Source organism: Lucilia sericata, unplaced genomic scaffold, assembly GCF_015586225.1.
Source record: "Lucilia sericata isolate MDLA Ls3-8-SP2 unplaced genomic scaffold, ASM1558622v1 Contig000033F_arrow, whole genome shotgun sequence".
NCBI classification, from domain to species: domain Eukaryota; kingdom Metazoa; phylum Arthropoda; class Insecta; order Diptera; family Calliphoridae; genus Lucilia; species Lucilia sericata.
In genome coordinates, this window is record NW_023994071.1 from 311,755 (window position 1) to 331,421 (window position 19,667).

Consider the following 19,667-nt stretch of genomic DNA (forward strand, 5'->3'; position numbering starts at 1 on the left):
GTCTAGTCTATAGTCTAGTCTATAGTCTAGTCTATAGTCTAGTCTATAGTCTAGTCTATAGTCTAGTCTATAGTCTAGTCTATAGTCTAGTCTATAATCTAGTCTATAGTCTTGTCTATAGTCTAGTAATTACTTGAGAAATTATTTAATTAATTTATTACTCAATTTATTTAAACAATTATTTATTATATTAATTTTTGTAAATATAAACACATATTTTTGGCATTTGGTTTGGTTGCGCATTAACTGTTCTTCTTGTCCTCTTGCCTGAAGACAAAAATCTTGTTTTTTACTGTTTATATCCGTCAATTGTTTACAAAATTATTTGTTGTAATGTGAACACCGCGCAAAAAAATGTTCAATATTTTTATTGAATTGTGTTTGGCTTTGTTTCTTCAAACAAAACGTCAAAACAGAAATACTAATTTCAAGCACATTATGAAATAAAAATGTATTTAATTTTTTGTTTTTAGCCAGAAATATTTATGAAATCGTAAAAAACTATTGTAATTTCAATTAATTAGTTTTTTTTAACGTTAAACTAAAATGTTTAGTGTTCACATTGGGAAAATATTTGTAGGTTGACAAATAAAAATGTTTCACGAAAATCAGCTGATATTTTGTTTGCTCTTCAAAAATATTTTGTGTTTACATTACAGCCAACAAATATTTGATAAAAAACGTCAAATATTTGATAGGTGTGAACGTAGCTTTAGGAACAGTAAAGTAAATTAACACGATTTCCTTCGCTCTGGTTTTGTCATTCGGAAGGAATACATTAGTGCTAAATGACCCAATATATAAACATTCAACCAAATGTTAAAACAATTTTGATAATGGGATAGCAATTGTTGTCTTTGACTCCTTGTTAAACTCTCTCGAGTTTAATTTTATATACAATCAAAATATTTTATGTGTTACATCTTTGAATTTTCTTATTTCAGCCTTCTGACTCCCTTTGCATAGGCTTGTCTTTGGACGATCAATATATATGTTCTTAATTAGGTAATAAACAGAGATACTGCAATTTATTTTAGAATGCGATAACTCTAAATGTATTCGATTATAAATTTTTAAATCTAAACAATATTTTTGAGAAAAAATCATTCCTGATGGATAAAAAACATAAAAATTCTAACTTTATCAAAAATCTTCTTTTTTGGTATAAAAATCTTCTAATCTTCACACCACCTCAAAAAACTTCAAATGAAGATAAATCTTCATATATGGCAACACTACGCACAGACCTTGCTTTAACAAATGCTGATCAGCAACTGATTTGATTTTGTTTTTCGAGTTGAGAGATGTGGCTCATTTAAAGAAGAAGAATTAAACCTACAGCTTTTAGCACTGTTTTTAGTGCTTTTAAAAATTTTCGACGCGATTAAATTTCGAATCTGTGCCTAGTGCTTTCTCAAAAACTTTGGTGGCACTAAATTTAACGTCGAAAAAGTGACTTATAATTTTTTTCTAGGAAATTATGAAATATTTTAAAAACTATAATTTTTAAGGTAGTTTTAATTTAATTTTTTTTAATTTTCTAGAAGAAGAAATAATGTCTGTTAACTTACATTCTGATAACCAACATACAAATTAGGGAATTAAGGACGTTCAAGTCGATTTCTGAGGAGCACCAGAGACCTATTCGGAAAGCACAATTGAACAAATTATCTTGAATATTTCGACAGTTTGTTTGATTACAAGGTTTAGAAACATCAGCACAAGTTCACTATAGCGGTATAGGGCATAAAAACAAGCTTTAAAATTTATATTTTTTAATCAGGACTTCGGAAATCATTTAAGAGTTATTCGTTCTATAGAACAGTTCTAGATCGATAATTTTGGTATTACATTCACAACTCTTTGAATTATTTATTATTACAAAACTTACTTAAAACAATTTGTTATCCTTGATACCGTTAAAAAATAAACAAAACATAATCTAAACACGATATTTTAGTACATATTATCATTGTTCCCGGTATATTCGTAAATAATTTCATATTTTAATCCATATTACAATTTCCTGTAATAAACTTATCCCTTTCCGTGGTTTTGTCGACATTACAATAGAATATGTTTTTAAGCATTTTTTGAGTATAATATTTGAATTAGTTTTAATATTTTTCTTTTAGGTGAAAATTAAGACTTTATTATATTTATAATTGAGATTTTTAAAGATCTTCCTTATATTTAAAGTAATATAAAATCAGGTTTTTAGAAATTGTCACTTATGAAAACTTTTTAAAAAGTGATTTTTAACAACGTTTAAAAAACAGCTTTATTTAATGGCCAAAAAATTATTATTAGATTAGAAAATTATTTTAGGAGATCGGACTATACAGATTTAAATTGTGTTGTATAGATATAAGTGTAAGATAGTGTTGCCAGAAAATGAATTTAAAAATATGTTAAAACTTGAAAAACTAAGTGCTAAAATGTTCTACGAAGAAAAAAAAGTGCTAAAATTTTTTAATCTAACAAAACAATAGTTGTGTTTTGTTGCTATCAATGAGTGTTAACGCTTAAAGTTAGCAACAAAACGAACATTACCTGACTTGGCATCACTCCACAGAAGAAATCTGCTAAATCTTGAAATTATTTACATTTTCTTAAAAAAGGTTTTTTTATTTGATATTTTTTTTTATTTAAATTTTATTTTAAAATATTTTTTTATTGTTTGACATAAACACATTAATATTTGTATTTTTATTTTTGAATTGGTAGCACTTTTATCGACGTTAAAATGAACTTGTATGATTTTACACGTTAACTCCTAACGTTTATAAATTTTAAATTTATATGAAATTGCCTTTGAACGTTAGCAACAAAACACAACTAATATAAATGTTTGTTTTCTCTAGTTTTTATTAATGCATAAAAATAGAAAATTCATTAAATTAATTTTCACCGATAAAATTTTTTATATTTCTTATACGACACTAGTAGGACCTACACGGTATTATAAGTTCCCAATATTGACTGATAAAAAATTATATGTATATAATTTGTAATTTTGCTACAACTTACAATTTTGTAATCTAATACTAGTTTTTTGTTATTTTAATTGATAATTTATTTACTTTTTTAATAAGTAAATAATAAATAATATTCTAACCCCCTTATTCACAAACAACATCACCTTATAAGTGCACCCTGGCTTTGTGTTTATAAACAAGAAATTACAATAACAAAAAAATTTACCGTTTGATACTGTGTTTTGTTTTTGTTTGTTTATAGTTTTGTATAAGCATGCATGAAAAATTCGGATTTTTACTCATATCTTCGTTATTTATAGACCGATTGGGCTGATTTTAAATAGCGTGCTATTCCATCGAATTTCCGATAGAATTATTCTAAATTCGGATCTCGCAGATATCTGGGGTCTTCTGAAAACTAATTTCAACATACAGACAGACAGACGGACATGGCTAAATCGACTCCGCTATCTATAAGGATCCAGAATATATATCGTCATATGAAATCCAAAAAGCCCTAAGTCACATTGAACAAATTTTTCAGGAGAAGCAAAAACCCGTCTAAAATGATAAATAAACCAAAAATGTTCAACATTTTCTAAGTTAAGCTTATTTCTTATTGACAAATTATTATTTGAAGAAAAATTTGCGATTTTTGTTTTACTTACGGAGATATGAACCTTACGTCCTTGAGAATTTGTTTTTTTTTTTTTGAAACCCAAAAGGGCCTAAGTTACATTAAAAAATAGTAAATTTTAACATTTTCAACTAAATTAAAAGCGGTTTTTGTTGGTCAAATAGGCCGAAACATGGAAGGCATAAGGCTTCTTTGTTTTCATAAAGATTTTAGGAAATTGGAATTTTCCTTTGAAAAAATTCTAAAACTGATAAAATAATCTCTAAATTACAAGGATTCGCTAAAAGTGCCATTTTTGTTTCATTTAATGCCAACTTATAACATTTCACAGTTTCGAAGTTTAAAATTCAAAAGAATTTTAAAATTTTCATGAATTTTAAGGTAATTTTAGAACACAACCTTTTAGAATTTCTTTGATAGGGACGTTGATTTTAATTGTAGGAGTGTAAAATTTAGCAGGAGCATGTATTTTGATACGGTGCATTATAATCAAACAAAAAGTCGATTTTGATTTTTTTGTAACTTAGGGTTTTTTGGATTTCATATGACGATATACTTTATAGGGTCGGAAGATTATATTATAGAAATTACAAAAGGAATGACAAATTTATATATACCCTTCTCACGAAGGTGAAGGGTATAATTATATACATTGTATCAGTTTTTTGTCATAATGTTGTTTTGCAATATCCAACCACTGATTTTCAATAATATTATTATCAGTTAAACTATACTTAATTTTTTATAGAAAACATAGAAATATTTAATATTTTATCGAGCAAATTATGCTAAATAGCATTTAGCATAATTTTAAAAAACTTCAATGCATTTTCACGATGCAAAATGCTAAATCTAGCACTGAAAGTGCTAAAATGGCAACACTGGTGTAAGAAGACATTTTACAAAACAATATTTACAAAAAATATTGGTTGTTGTTATTGTAGCAGCGACACGTGTAAAGTCGGTGTGGCTGGGTTGACAATCCTTGGTCGTTGTTCGTTGAACTCCGAGTCGTTCCGGTGCGAAGAACCGATTGTCGTGGGAATGAAAAAAATATTGGTTGTACTTTTTGGTGACTGTTTTCGAATGTCGAATATATTCGACATTTAACTCACAAGGGAAAACTCAAATTCAAAAAATATTATTGTTCTTGGATTCAGCATACTCAAATTATCTTAAATATAAGTTTTCAAGTTTTTTGCTCGACATAAATTATTTTTGACCCTGAAAGGGTTATTCTTAATTATTGTTAACCTATTCCAATAGGTTATTTCAAAAATAGCAGAGATCGACGGTATTATTGAACAAAGTATTTTAAGGGCTTTCAAGAAACTTCTCAATATAAATTTTAAAATTTTGATCCCTTTACGAAAATATATCGAAATTTTATTTTTTGGTTTAAACATACCATAGCTTTTTATGGCTGACACTCTTTCTGCTCGAACCTAGTATATTCGAGCAGTTAATTTTCCTTTAAACTACCATCTTTAGCGTCTTACTACATTTTCCGAAATAAATCAACTGAATTTAGAAAAAATTAAATTTTCTATAGTACATATATATAAATTTTTTCCTTTGAAAGTTGTAAAATATTTCTTAGTGTTTTTTTAAGAGAAATACGCGTTGTTTTATGAAATTTTAAAGTTGCCAACGCTGGTGTATGTGTATCATCTTAGCGTCAGCAGAATTTCCTTACCCTACCACGCGTGCTAGCAAATTTCAACAAAAACCGTCTCTGGTGTAATGAGTACTCCACAAAGGACTAGCACTGGTCCATAACTAATCCAAATACAGTGGTTTCCCGGTTTAACGAAAGATATAATGTCAGGCCTATTCGTAAAAACGAAAAATTCGTTAAACCGAATAACAACTTTTCTATGATTTTATGGTAATAATAGGGTAATGGAAGGTAGGAAGTCAATTTTTTAAATCTTTTTGAATGCACACATAAAGTTTTTGACAATTTCCTTGCATTTTTATAAATTTAGAATCAAAACAAAATTAAGGATTTTATGAAAAATTTGATTAAAATTATGTAAAAAACTATACTTATTGTTTAATGAAGGTAAAGTTGTTTCATTTTGAAAATAAATTCTTTTCTTATAAAAAAACATATTAGGGATTTGATCCCCATTTTAATCACTGTGAATTCTAAGTATTTTACGGTAATTTTCATTACAAACAATTCCATTTCTCACGTAATAAAATAATCATAGTATTCCCTTAAATAAAGAATTTTATATTAATATGTATGTCTACTTAATAAATCTTATTTATATATCCGAAAATAATTTTTTAAATGTTATTTTCATTTCTATTCTAGGATTTTTGTATTTGTAAATTTTGTACCCATTGAATTGGGTATTGAACTTATATAAAATCTTAATATGTTATTGCTTTTGGTTAATAATGAAGTTTAGTGATTTCTCCCTATTATTTTTTATAGAAATTTTTTTTTTTTTTTGAAATTCGTTATATCGATTCATTCGTAATATAAGGTATTCGCGAATTCGCTAAACTGAGTAAACCTGGAAACCAGTGTATGTGGAAAAAACAAACTCCATTTAACATTGTGATATCTTATGTGAGGAACACGTAATCCATCAATCATTACATCGGAATAATCCCAAAACTAGTCCTTTGCTGAAATTATGGGAGTACATGACCCGTAATGCAGCCTATGAGCCATGTCGTTTTCAAAAATAATAAACATGATCCATGCCTGCATTACATAGGTCTACTAAACGGATGTTTACAGGCGAGTCGTTTTTTGATTACCTAAATGGATTATGTGGATTTAAATAAACATATTAACATTCAAAAGTCATTCGGGTATACATTTTTGTGCAAAACAGATGACGCGTACGTTGGCCCTTTACCAAAATTTTCAAGCGGAAAGCCGATCAGCTAATAGATGCATGCCGCTTTCATTGGCCCTTCGCTATTCAAATATTTATTTATTTTATTTTACTATTTACATTTATACGCATCTCTAATTGTCAATGTGATAAAAACAACTTGTTTCTTTTTAGGTTCAATCGCGAAAACGCTTACATGTTCAGAATTACATAAGAGGGCAGAAAAAATAGCAGCTCTTTTGCAAGAAAAAGGGAAAATTGAGCCAAATGATCATGTTGGTAAGAACGTAGGCCATCGTTATTCTATATAAAAAATATGTTCTGAATTATTTTTTGTTTTCATTGTAGCATTAATCTTTCCTCCAGGGTTGGATTTACTGTGTGCTTTTTATGGATGCCTCTATTTAGGTGCTGTACCAATTACCATTAGACCACCACATCCTCAAAATTTAATTACCACTCTTCCAACTGTTAGAATGATTGTCGATGTTTCAAAAAGTGTAATAGTTCTGTCTATACAGTCTATTATTAAACTTTTAAAATCTCGAGAAGCAGCCGTTTCCATAGATCCGAAAACATGGCCTCCAATTCTTGACATTGATGATAACCCAAAGCGAAAATTATCGTGCATTGCTAATTCTCCTTTAGATTCCACTGCGTATTTAGATTTTAGTGTATCTACGTGTGGCAGATTAAGCGGAGTTAATATTAGTCATCGGTATTTAGCAAAATATTAAAGTTGTTTTAATTAATTTGCACTAAACTCTTTTTAAAGATCTCTTTCTAGCCTTTGTGCCAGTTTAAAATTAGCCTGTGAGTTGTATCCATCGCGACATGTTGCCCTCTGTTTAGATCCATACTGTGGACTAGGGTTTGCAATGTGGACACTAATTGGAGTTTACAGTGGTCATCATTCCATATTAATCGCCCCATATGAAGTTGAATCTAACCCTAGTCTTTGGCTCTCAACCCTCTCACAGCATAGAGTGCGTGATACTTTTTGTTCTTATGGTGTAATAGAGTTGTGTACAAAAGCTTTAAGTAATTCAATCCCACTCTTGAAGCAGAGAAATATTGACTTAAGATGTGTTCGTACATGCGTGGTCGTAGCAGAGGAAAGACCACGCGTACAATTAACTCAACAGTTTTGCAAACTATTTCAGGCTTTAGGCTTGAACACACGATGCGTATCAACCTCATTTGGTTGTCGAGTTAATCCAGCCATATGTGTACAAGGAGCTAGTTCTGCGGAAAGCGCACAAGTATATGTAGATCTACGAGCTCTAAGGAATAATAGAGTTGCACTAGTGGAACGAGGAGCCCCTAACTCACTTTGTCTAATAGAATCTGGAAAGTTACTACCAGGAGTAAAAGTAATTATTGCTAATCCTGAAACAAAAGGACATTGTGGTGACTCACATTTGGGTGAAATTTGGGTAAGTTGTACTAGGAAAGATTATTATGAAATTTGTGATGTAGTGATAACTAATTCGAAATGATTAAACATTTAAAGTGGTAGAAGTGGTATGATCCCACAGCAGATGTCTATCGAATGAACTGAACTGAAATTTTATAGTTGGTGTCCTGTAGTTACAATCTTCCTTTGTGAGGTTTTCGTACTCCTCGCAAAGAAATAATATAAAATTTTGGTATCCTAAGAGAGGGATCTAACTAATCTAAAAAAAAATTTATAAAATATGGGAAATTCTTTTTTTATTTAAGATTTTATGGTTCAAAAAATTATGCAATATTTTTATAGCACGATACTTCGTGTTAATATTGTCTGATATCTTAGAAGTACAATTATCTTCTCGCAAATAGCCATACAAATTATAGCCTTTTAAAGTTAAAAGTTGAAAAAAATCTCAAAATAGCGATTTAAGCTGAAAATCAAAAATATAAGCGTGGATATAACCCACAATGAAGGACCAAAATACAAATGAAATTAACCCAAATATTTAAAATATTGGTGGATAAATTCGCTTTTTAAGAGTTTTTTCAACTTCTTCAAAAAATATATCTTTTATAAAACTAAGTACACATTGTATTATATATGTAGATTATTTTCTTGAAAGAAAAACACCAAGACAAATAATTATTTAAGGTTTTGTGTTAGCCGGTTAATAATCGGATAATTCAAAATTATTCGGTTAGTCAAATAAAAGGAAACTGTTTTTTTATAATATGTTTTTTACAATATTTTTCATTTAAAAAACAATATTTATTATTTTCCACTTTTGGTGTTAAATTCTATGAGAGTTTTTTAATGAATTTTTTATTCAAATATTAGAAATGGTTTCTTGTGAATTCCTTTTCAATATAAAGAAATTAAGCTAATTAATTTTTTTTGAGATTTTTTCAACTATATAGTTCCAGAATTCCCACGTTCCAATGAAGTAGTGAACAAGACCAGTATTTCCTCTATTTAAATGTTGGAACAAGTAAAATATATTGTAGTGTGATGGTATTAGTGTTAGACAAAAAAATTAAGGGAGCTTTTTTACATACGGAGATACTCGACCACGTAGAGGAGAAGGCTGGATTCCAACTTTATTGATTCATTGGGGCACAGTCGCCGAGTTCTATCGATATTACAATGGCATGTGGCTTTTGCTATATCAAGAACATCTAACTTCTACGAACGCCTGACTGTGACAAAGAAAGTGCTCCAGAGTTTCACTGTCCCCTCCACATGCTCTACATTCGTCAGAATCCGCACGGTCAATTTTGTATATATGTGCTTGTAATCCTTTTTGTCCACTCATAATACGTACCATCATACTAACTGCAGACTTGCTAATTTTGAAGAGATTTCTCGTCTTGTTCTCATCAGGGTCACCCCAAAGTATCTTTGTGGCTCTACCCATCGTTTCATTATTCAAGAAGCCTTATATATTTTGTTTGCGTTTGTCAGGTTGACTACCTCGAACTCCCTTCCCTTTAAAGCTATTACATTCGCGAATTCGTTGAAGACTACTCCTGAGTGGCCTGGTACCCATATGATGTAAACCTTACCTCTGGGAGATTATTAAGTTAAAGCTTTCTTACAACCCAATACGGTTTTACATATAATTCTATCACCTAATATCGTCCTAACTGCCATCTGGCTGTCGGTAAATATATTAAGGGCTGTGGGAACCATATTTATTCTAATCCAATTTACACATTCCCTTATTGCTCGGACTTCTGCCTGAAAGTTTGTGTTATGATTAGGTAAACGGTGGTATATTTCTGTTTCTGGGTCTTCAATATAGAACCCCAGGTCCACTTTATCCCCCAATTCGTGTAACAATCCGCATCCCGTGTAGCAACGGATTCCTACTGGTATTTGCTCTGGTTTTCTAGCTTTGGTTGAAGTAGTACACATGGCACCACTTATACCCAAGCAGAATGTACGCTGAACTCCCTGTAGTTGTTTGATATTACACTTTTTGTCAAAACCGGTCCACCTGATTATTGAAGCATAAGCTAGAATTGGTCTAATTACACTTTTATAAAGCCAATTTGTCATAGTAGGACTAAGACCCCATTTCATGCCTATAGTTCTCCTACATATCGCCCAGCACCGATGTGCCTTGTTGATCCTATCCTCTATGTGGTGTCTCCATTTTAACTTCCGGTCGAGGATTACACCCAAGTACTTAACTTTGTCTGTCACCGGTATCTTCTTGCCCAGGAAGCAAGGTTCAGTATACGTAGAAATTTTTGTCTTTCTTGTGAAAAGACAGATTTTCGTCTTCGTCGGGTTAATATTGAGGCCTCTCGGTTGAGCCCAGTCTCCTCAGCTCTTCTACACAAGTAATTTGGATAATTTCTCTTTAAAAGTATTACGACATTTCCCCGACAGCCGGTTCTACGTACCGGAATGACCCGAATTATTCGGCCAAGGGCTGTCAACCCCAGCAAGAACAAGACAATTTTCTGCAGCGGAGCAACATCTTCCGGCATTGCTGCTCCGCATCCTTTTGGTCCGTGCCGGAATTGAATTAAATCCCGGACCATGGTGCACAGTTTGCCAGAACCGACTGAACCATATGTCCATCCAATTAAGGTGCAACTCTTGTTTGGGCTGGTGTCATCTCAGGAATTGCTCCGGACTTAACGATCATCGAGGTGCTCGGAAAATTTCGTCGCCCCATGCTGCTTACAACAACGGCGAGATTCATCAGCGTCATCGACAATAACATCGTCATCTTCCTACGCTACCCCTCCGCCCTCTCCCTTGCAATCACAACAACAGCAGGAACAAAAATTACGGTCGCCGCTAACATCCTCGATTGCCCTCCGGAGATCTGGGATGATATCCATATTGCAGTTCAACTGCAATGTCGTCCAAAAGACAATTTCCAAGATAAATCGATATATGCAGCACAACAACATCGTGGTCGCTGCGGTCCATGAGACGAACAATTCCAGTCTGCAAAGTTGTAACGGATACAACATTCTCCGAAAAGACCGCACTAGAAGTAACGGTGGGGGCATTGCTTTCATCATTCACAACTCCGTGCAGTATAGAGCTCTTTCTCTCGATTCTAACTCCAGAGACCAATATCTTGAAGTTCAAGGTATTGCAGTTAGATCGGGAGAAACTGACTTAGAGCTCTATAATGTCTATATTCCGCTTGTAGCCAGCTCTCTAGCAGGCTACCGTCCCGACATCAGGACTTTGTTAGACGGCGATATGCGTCTTGTCCTAGTGGACGCCCACCATCAGCTCTGGCACTCTTCTTTAGGGGAAGATCAGAGAGGTGCGTTGCTGGCGGAACAGATTGACGTGTCCAGCTTCTGCACCCTGAATGATGATGCCCCCACCACTTACCCATAATCGTTTGTCTGGATCGACCTAACGATTTTATCGTCTCTGAACGCCGTCAATACGTAAACCAAAAGAAAGCAGATTGGCACGGCTTCAGAGAATTCACCGAACGCATCTTCAGTGATCTAAATTTTCCCTCCAACGTACACCATTCAGAGAGGAAGTTCCGCGAAACCGTCATCTCAGCAGCTGCTCGCTTTATACATGCTGGTCGTATATCCGTTGTGCGGCCGCACTTTCCAGCAGAAGCAGCCAGGCTTGCATATGTAAGAGATGACATCCGAAATACCAATCCAGGTGATCCAAGACTCACCCAGCTTAACATTGAAATCAGCAGGTTGGTAAATGAGGACAAGTGGAAAAGATGGCTAGATCACTTGAAGAACTGCAACCTGAGTTCGGGTGTTAGTAAGTTGTGGTCTACAGTTCGATCTCTCTCCAACCCGACGAAGAAGGATGACAGGGTCGCTATTCATTTTGCAGACATCCCCATTTCCGACCCTGAAGGGTGCTCGCGCGCATTTTGCCGTCAATTCATTGAGCACCCTTCAAACTTCACAAAAATACTGGGGGTCACATTTGATAGCCTCTTTGCTTCCTCAGCTCACGCCACTGCAATCACGCACAAATTGCGAAGTAGAAACAAGGTCCTCAAAGCGCTAGCCGGCATAACTTGGGGTATGGATAAAGAAACCTTGTTGGCTACATATAAAACGATTGGTCGGTCAGTGGTTAATTATGCTGCTCCAGTGTGGTCACCTTCGCTAAGTGATACCCAGTGGAGAAACATTCAAAGCTGCCCAAATGCTGTTTAGCTGTTACAACAACAACAGTCCTTTCTCAGTTAGGGTCCTCTCAAAGCTGTTAATCGTGATCACCAAAGGTATACCGCGAAATACCTTTTTCCTGATAGTTATATCGTACATCTGGCAGCTTATCCATCTGTTCCTTATCGTGTAGTTGATCCAGTTACGGAGCACCCGGTTAACATAAAACTGGTCTAGTGATTGGATAAGAGTATAAGTGTGAACGTTATTGAAAGCTCCTTTGATGTCAACGCATACCGCCAGTGTATACAATTTGCTATCGAAGGATTCACTTATGTACACAGTAAAAAATTTCAGCATAAATATTATGAACTGATTTCACTGACAAAAGTTAATAATAAGTTCCTAAATTGTATGATTTTTTTTTATTTTTTCAAACATAATCTAGAAACCTTGACTTAAAATATTTCAAACATATTTTTATTTTCTATTTAGTAAAAAAATGTTTGAAGTTTTCTTAGGAAAATTTTATATATATTTATGATTTTTAGATTAATATCGATTAAATCTGCGCGTAATTGGCGGCATTTTATGAAGAATAGATATTTAACTATGTTTGCTGATGTTTTCTTTTTTAAGATTTTATTTTTCAGCATTTCAATTTCTATTTTTTTATTATACAAAATTCCCTAATAAAGGATTAATATCTACTAAATATGGAAACATATTAGTAGATAATAGACTTTGTTAGCAATTTGTTCATGAATATTACAGAAAAAAAGTAAAAATTTAAAAAAATTCCGTCATGTACAAATTAAAGGCCCAAATAGACTACACAAGCGGCTTATCAAACATACATTTTTCATTTGCACACACACTACACAAACATTGCTCGTACAAACACCGATTATTTCACGTTTTTGTGGACTTGCAAAGATACAGATGTCAATTTTGTGAAAATTTTGTTGTTAATAAATATAAACAATACAAACGGTTTGAAAAAATCAATATGTTTGTGTAAAAATCAATTTTTTTTTAATTTTTGTACAAACAAAAAGCCAGCATTTGTACAAACACAGGCTTGCACAAAAGTAAAATATTGGTATGTTTGTCAAGCCGCTTGTGTAGTCTATTTGGGCCTTAATACATTTTATGAACTTTTAATATTTTGAATGAAAATGGTTTGGGAAAAAAGTCATGTTCGATTCATACAATTTATTACAAAATTCATTCCAGTTATGTATTATTTTTTTCTGTGTAGTGGACAACTTCGTTTAAAGCTGTTTCCACCGATCGTCCCATTGCATAAGCGCATAGCTAGGTTTCCCTGGTTTGGGTATAAATATTACCCTTGCATCCTGCCATTTAATGGGGGTGTATGTCAATATCAAGCATGCAGTGAATATCTGAGACAGATGTACGGAAACCGGTCCCGCCTCCATCTGTATAAGCGCCGGGAAAATACCATCCGCCCCTGCAGCTTTATAGGGTGCCATTTAACCATATCAGATGTAATTACAATTTCTGGTTGGACATGAGTTTTGGATAGGAATTTTTTATCTGCGATACGTCATTTACGCTGTCAACCTGTTCACAAAAAAGTTTCCAGGAGACTCGTTTGGCTTTTCGGAAAATTTTCTTATATTCACCAAGTGTACTATGATACTCATCCCAGATAGTCTTTTCTTAGTATCCTTAGTATCCCTGTTTCACCATTTGCTCTACTTTATCCTCTTTGGGATTTGCTATAATGGTGTTATTATCAGCTGAGGATTCAGAGTCGGAGTCCTCACCTATATTTAAAGGCTGAGGTAGCCTAGAGATCTCTCCGAGTACATCCTTCTCTTTCACCCCTATGTTTTTGCCAATGGCATGCTGTACACTTGACGCATTGTCCGCCACGGAGGCCAAGGTACCCACCTCCGTAGTAGTATTTTGCTCACGATTGCAGGATGACGACGACACGTGACTCGCGAGTAGATCAACACTTGCCGCCGGCACTAGGTTATTTAGGCCCTGCACCGTTACTTTTATCTTTTTATTTCCCATATTTGTTTTTTCCAGTTTTTTGGACCGCGGAGAATATAATATTCCCAGGTGGTGGACAATCTGCCCTGCCTCGGCTTAAGTGACTCTAAAGGTGAGAGGACAGAAGGTCCATCGCCACCCCCTATCCGCCACCCGGGGACGCGCTTGGTAGGAAAAACTGGAAAACTCCCCCGAAGTTAAATTGACTCATTTAGTAAATTTATTTCACATCCTTTGTTGATTAACGCTCCATATCAAAGCCTACTACGATATCGGCCTTTCCATACCAATAATCTGAAAACATGGTGACAAAAGGTGAAAAGATTTAACATTATTGTTGTCAAATTTGTCAAGTTTTTATAAAAATATGAAACTTCGTATTTATTGGTCGTTATATGATGCGGGTATGCGAAATATTTAAGATAAAGCTTCAAATTTTCACCGCCCAGCAGCAAAAATAAGACCAAAGTCGTATTTTTATGAGGCATTAACGACTATTTGGTATGCTATCTGTAAAGCAGGCCATATACAGAGTCTGAAGATAAAGAAAAAAAAAACACCTCTTAAGTTTATTCGAATGGCGCAATACCTGTTTTGCTGACGTGGATCACTGTAGAGAATCGTGTTGTTTTCTCAGGTGAGAAAAAATTTTAATGTGGGAAACCCTGATGATTAAATCCACAACTTTCGTGATCTTCGCAAAAACCTGACTATATGGATAATAAATTGCGATGTCATACTTTAGTGATCATAATAGGCCTATTTCTCGGACTATTTAACACTCATAACTATGTTTCCCGGATCGCAAAGACCTATGTCGAGATCAAAATTGCTGATCTCTTGAACAGGCTTCCATAGTCAGGAGATCTAAATGTTATCCAAAATGTGTAGGAAGTTGTTTTTCGAAAAGTTTATGAATTTAGACAAAAGTATTGAATTTTATAGCCAATCTATACGAATCGTCTAAAACGAGAAATTTGGGACGTTAATCAACAAAAAAGTGCAATGAATTCCCGCAAATGGATTTAATTTTATTTAAAATATTCCATTTAATTTAAAATAATAAGCTTTATTCACAAAAAAAATGCATAAGTGGCGCACTTTTTTGGTTAACATACAAATTATATAAAAATAACCATTAAATTAATAATAATTATTCTTATCTCATTTGATTCAGAACTAAAGACCAATTCGGGTTTCTGAATTATTAAGCTTAGAATTTTTTTGTAACATGTTCTATTCAAGTGGCAGGGAGTGTACATATACGTGTGTGGATATAAATTCTCTAATTTCGGAGAAGCGAAAAAAGTGCTTTCTTCCTTAACAACTAATTGAATAAATTAGGTTGAGGTTATGATGAAATTCTAATTGGGTATGTGGGCATTATAATGGAGAAAATTAAATGGAATATGATAAAGAATAGTTCACAGTTTATAAAAAATTACTGATTCATACGAAAACTTAAACTGTGTCCGCTGATGTGTTAAAAAAACCATGATGTGTTAAAAAAACTGTCAGTGCGAATTTTACTAAAAAAAAATAAATAAATAAATAAAATAAAACACCAGTTGTAAAGGGAAGAAGTACCAGAAAGTTCTCTTTTATAGATTTTCGTTCAATCAGAGTGCTAAAAAGTACGAGTCATATGACGAAAAAGTACTAAAAATCCCTTCCTACAGATTTGCATTAACTTAGGGCTCTTAAAGTTAAATTTTGGTTCAATATTATAAAAAATTCAAAAGTTACTCTTTTAAGAGGTAAAAAATACCAAAATGTCCCCTTTTATAGGTTCTCACTTACTCCGGGCTCTACATGCATAATTTTATATTTCTAGGTTCAATACATATTATGAAAGTACCTTTTGAAGAAAAGTTCCCTTTTATATTATTTACCGTTTGTGTTTATAAAAACAGACATAAGATTGTTAAACAAAAAATAGGAAATGTTAAAAATATTTTATGTTTGTATATTAGAGTGCTCCAAAAAAACAAAGTTGCGAATTTTGCCCGTCCCCCCACTAGAATTGTTCTTTGGGTTGTAAAACTATGTCATACAAAAAATTAGGCTGATAGGATAACGTTAACAGGTGCCGCAACGGCTCTGAAGTTTTTGAAAATATCGATTTTTCAGTTTTTGCTCAAATTTGCTCAAATGCACAGAGTAAGCATTTCGGAAAGATATAAAACACAAAAATTGCTTGAAAACTTTAAAAGTTATTGCAAATTCCCCAGGCCATTAACGTGTCCCACAGCAAATGAATTCGAAATGTGACAGAAAAATTGAATTTTTTGGAATATATTCTAACAAAAATATTTTGTTACTTAAAATATATCTATAATTACTCGAATATTAGTTTTTGCTCTTATAAGATAACGCAATCTTCTTTTCAGCTATGGTCAAAAAAGTTTAATTTTTTCAACGGCCGTTTCAAATCTCCAATTTCAATTTTTTTGAATCTTTGTTAAACAAATTTCAAAATTTTTAGGAGATCTTATGGGGATTTATGGCCAATAGATAAGGCTATTAAACGGTAAAAATATTAGATCAATATTTCTTAGTTTAGCTGTACCTGCGATTTGAACTCGGCGGATTTTAGGAAAATCGCATTTTTTTGTAATATTTTAGAGAATACATATTAATTCTTTACTGATGCATATTTTAAATAAAGTATTATCAGAGTATTATATTCCAGATAAAACAAAATATATATCCGAAGTTGTATTATTATTTTGTTACACATTAAACATAAAATAAATGACAGAAAACATTTGCTTTATCACATTTATTTATATTCCATAAGAAGTCTACAAAGTGCCAACATGTACTCATTTCTGTTCCCAACTGTATATACCATTCTCATGAAGCTGAAAAGTGTATAAAAATTGGTTAAAAATTATTAAAAATATATGGCATTCAAAATGGATGATCATTTAATTCTTTAAAATATCGCTAAAAAAATTAGTCTCAAGACTATTTTAAATTGCTGCTAAGATAGAAACCCTACTAAAAAATTCCAAAAAATGCAATTCAGACCTGATCTCTAAATTCATTATATTGGACACATTTTAAAACAATTTTGAAACGCGGACGAAACAATTAAGTTGTTGTACTGCTTTATCTTTATCCCTTTATCCTACTTTTATTTTAATTATACATTAAACTTAAAATGTTAATAAAACATTTTGGGGCATTTCAAAAATGTTCGAACAGGTTTTGTACCTTACCTTACCTTACCTTAATTTTAAATAATAGGCTAGTTCGGAAACATTTTTACCTATATACAGAACATACTCATGTCGAATTTTATCTGGATATAATCGGTTAATAATGAATTAAGTGGTATTATCTGATTTTCAGATGTAAAATTCCGTATAACGATTTATATATGTATACAAAATACATTTATGTCGAATTTTATCCCGATAACTTTAATTGTCAATGTGCATTGAAGTAATTTTCGGAAATGGTTCTTCTATGGGAGTTGTGACCAATTATGGACTAATCAGGAAAAAATTTCGTATAATGATTTATATGAAAAAAAAAAAATTAAGTAAAATTTTACTCCAATATAATTAATTAATGAAATATGTGCGTTTAAGTGATTTTCGGAAGTGGACTTTATATAGGAGCTATAACTAATTACGGCCATCTCCGGAAAAATTTAGTAAAGTGATTCATATCTATATACAGTTAATCACAAAAATAAGTATACAGAAATACTGACGATTGGTTTTATTAAAAAAGATATTATTTTTTCAAAAAACAAAAAAGTGACACATTTATTTATGATAATTATTATTTACTACTTTTTTTATTCATATTTTGGTTCTTTGAGTTCCCATTTAAGCTGAAGTTAAAAAGGTGCAAAATTTACGTCACAAAAGTAAGTATACAGATCATTTCAGTATATATTTGGTTTAATGATATTAACAAAATTTATGAAAATTTTACTTGTATTAATATAATTACTTTTTAATAAAATATTTTTTTACACAATAACTTGGAAAACATCTACCTTTAGTTCCGAAATCTTGAAATTTGGTTTTTTCTCATTTCTACGATTTTCTTACACTTTAGACACCGGATTTTGGATCTGGTGGTCATTGAACCCTCCAAATGATGCATTGGAAATAGAATTTTTAACTTTTGAAAAGAGTTGTTATTTCGAAATTAATGTTATGTGCATGGATTTGGCTATTTTGAACACAGTACGTTCTTAAAAAACCGAAACTTAACTCCGATTTCTTAAGACTTATAACACAAACTTTAAAATTTGGATAATTCTATATATTTCCTTTAATTTAAACAGGTTTTCGAAATACTCCGATTTCCAAAGCATACAATAATGCTACCAATCATATCTTGATATAGTCGATACAATAACCATGTTTTATGGATCGGACATTTTATTTGTTCTAGCAACAAATTAAGATGTATCCGTGTTCAAAATTGTTCAATTCGTATTCATACCACCAATTGAGCCTGATTTAATGTAAAAATCTTACTATTTTGGACAATAATCAATTTCAGAACCGATATGTAGTGTAAGTTATTGACATGGTCACCATTTGACGATTATTGGTAGTATTTAGGAGTGTGTAATGGATGATTGGAACCAAAAAACTTGTTTTAATTAATGGATACTAGTACAAATATTATTAATATCGCATTTTAAGATATATATTTTAGGAAATCGCCATTAAATATCGAATATGAACGCTATACTATGTTAAAAACGGCAATGTTCCGCAATGGATTGCAATTATTGTAAAGAAACAATTAATTTAAAAGTTAAAATATCGTCTTCTAATGTATCATAATGAACAAACGAGGGATGTTATTGAATACTCGATCCAAAACTCCGGGGGTTTAAATAGTCAGATGTTCTTAAATAGGAAAAAATGCTCCTATAAATAATATTCAGATCAATTACCAAAAACTTCAATTTTTCGGAACAAAAAGTGAATTTTTTCCATGTTATAGTGTACAGAATATTTTATTATAAAATAATTACATTCAAACAGGTAAAATTTTCATGAATTTTGTTAATATCATTAAGCCAAATACATATTGAAATTATCTGTATACTGACTTTTGTGACGTAAATTTTGCACCTATTTAACTACACCTTAAATGAGAACTCAACCAAAATAACCCGGAAAAAAGTAGTGAATAATAATTATCATAATTGTTTTTAATAAATAAATGTGTTACTTTTTTGATTTTTGAAAAAATAATATCCTTTTTTAAATAAAACCTATTGTCAGTATTTCTGTATACTTATTTTTGAGATTAACTGTATATAAAAATGAAAGTGTGTATGTATGTATGTATGTATGTATGTATGTATGTATGTATGTATGTATGTATGTATGTATGTATGTATGTATGTATGTATGTATGTATGTATGTATGTATGTATGTATGTATGTATGTATGTATGTATGTATGTATGTATGTATGTATGTATGTATGTATGTATGTATGTATGTATGTACAGTGGCGGCCATGAGGTTAGCACATTTGGTATCTGTTAAATATAAAATCAAATATTTCCTATAGTTCTTAACTTTTTTAACAAAT

The 19,667-nt window shown here is 31.9% G+C and overlaps 1 protein-coding gene across 4 annotated transcripts in view; it reads left to right on the forward strand.

Annotated features, from left to right (window-relative positions):
- The window catches only part of LOC119612092 (disco-interacting protein 2), a 291,223-nt gene that overhangs the window by 224,864 nt on the left and 46,692 nt on the right, over nucleotides 1–19,667 (forward strand). For all 4 annotated transcript variants that reach the window (XM_037967842.1, XM_037967835.1, XM_037967819.1 and 1 more), the window contains 3 exons: nucleotides 6,648–6,752; nucleotides 6,822–7,191; nucleotides 7,249–7,909. In XM_037967842.1, the coding sequence (XP_037823770.1) occupies nucleotides 6,648–6,752; nucleotides 6,822–7,191; nucleotides 7,249–7,909 (1,136 nt within the window). The remainder of the gene's footprint in view (nucleotides 1–6,647; nucleotides 6,753–6,821; nucleotides 7,192–7,248; nucleotides 7,910–19,667) is intronic.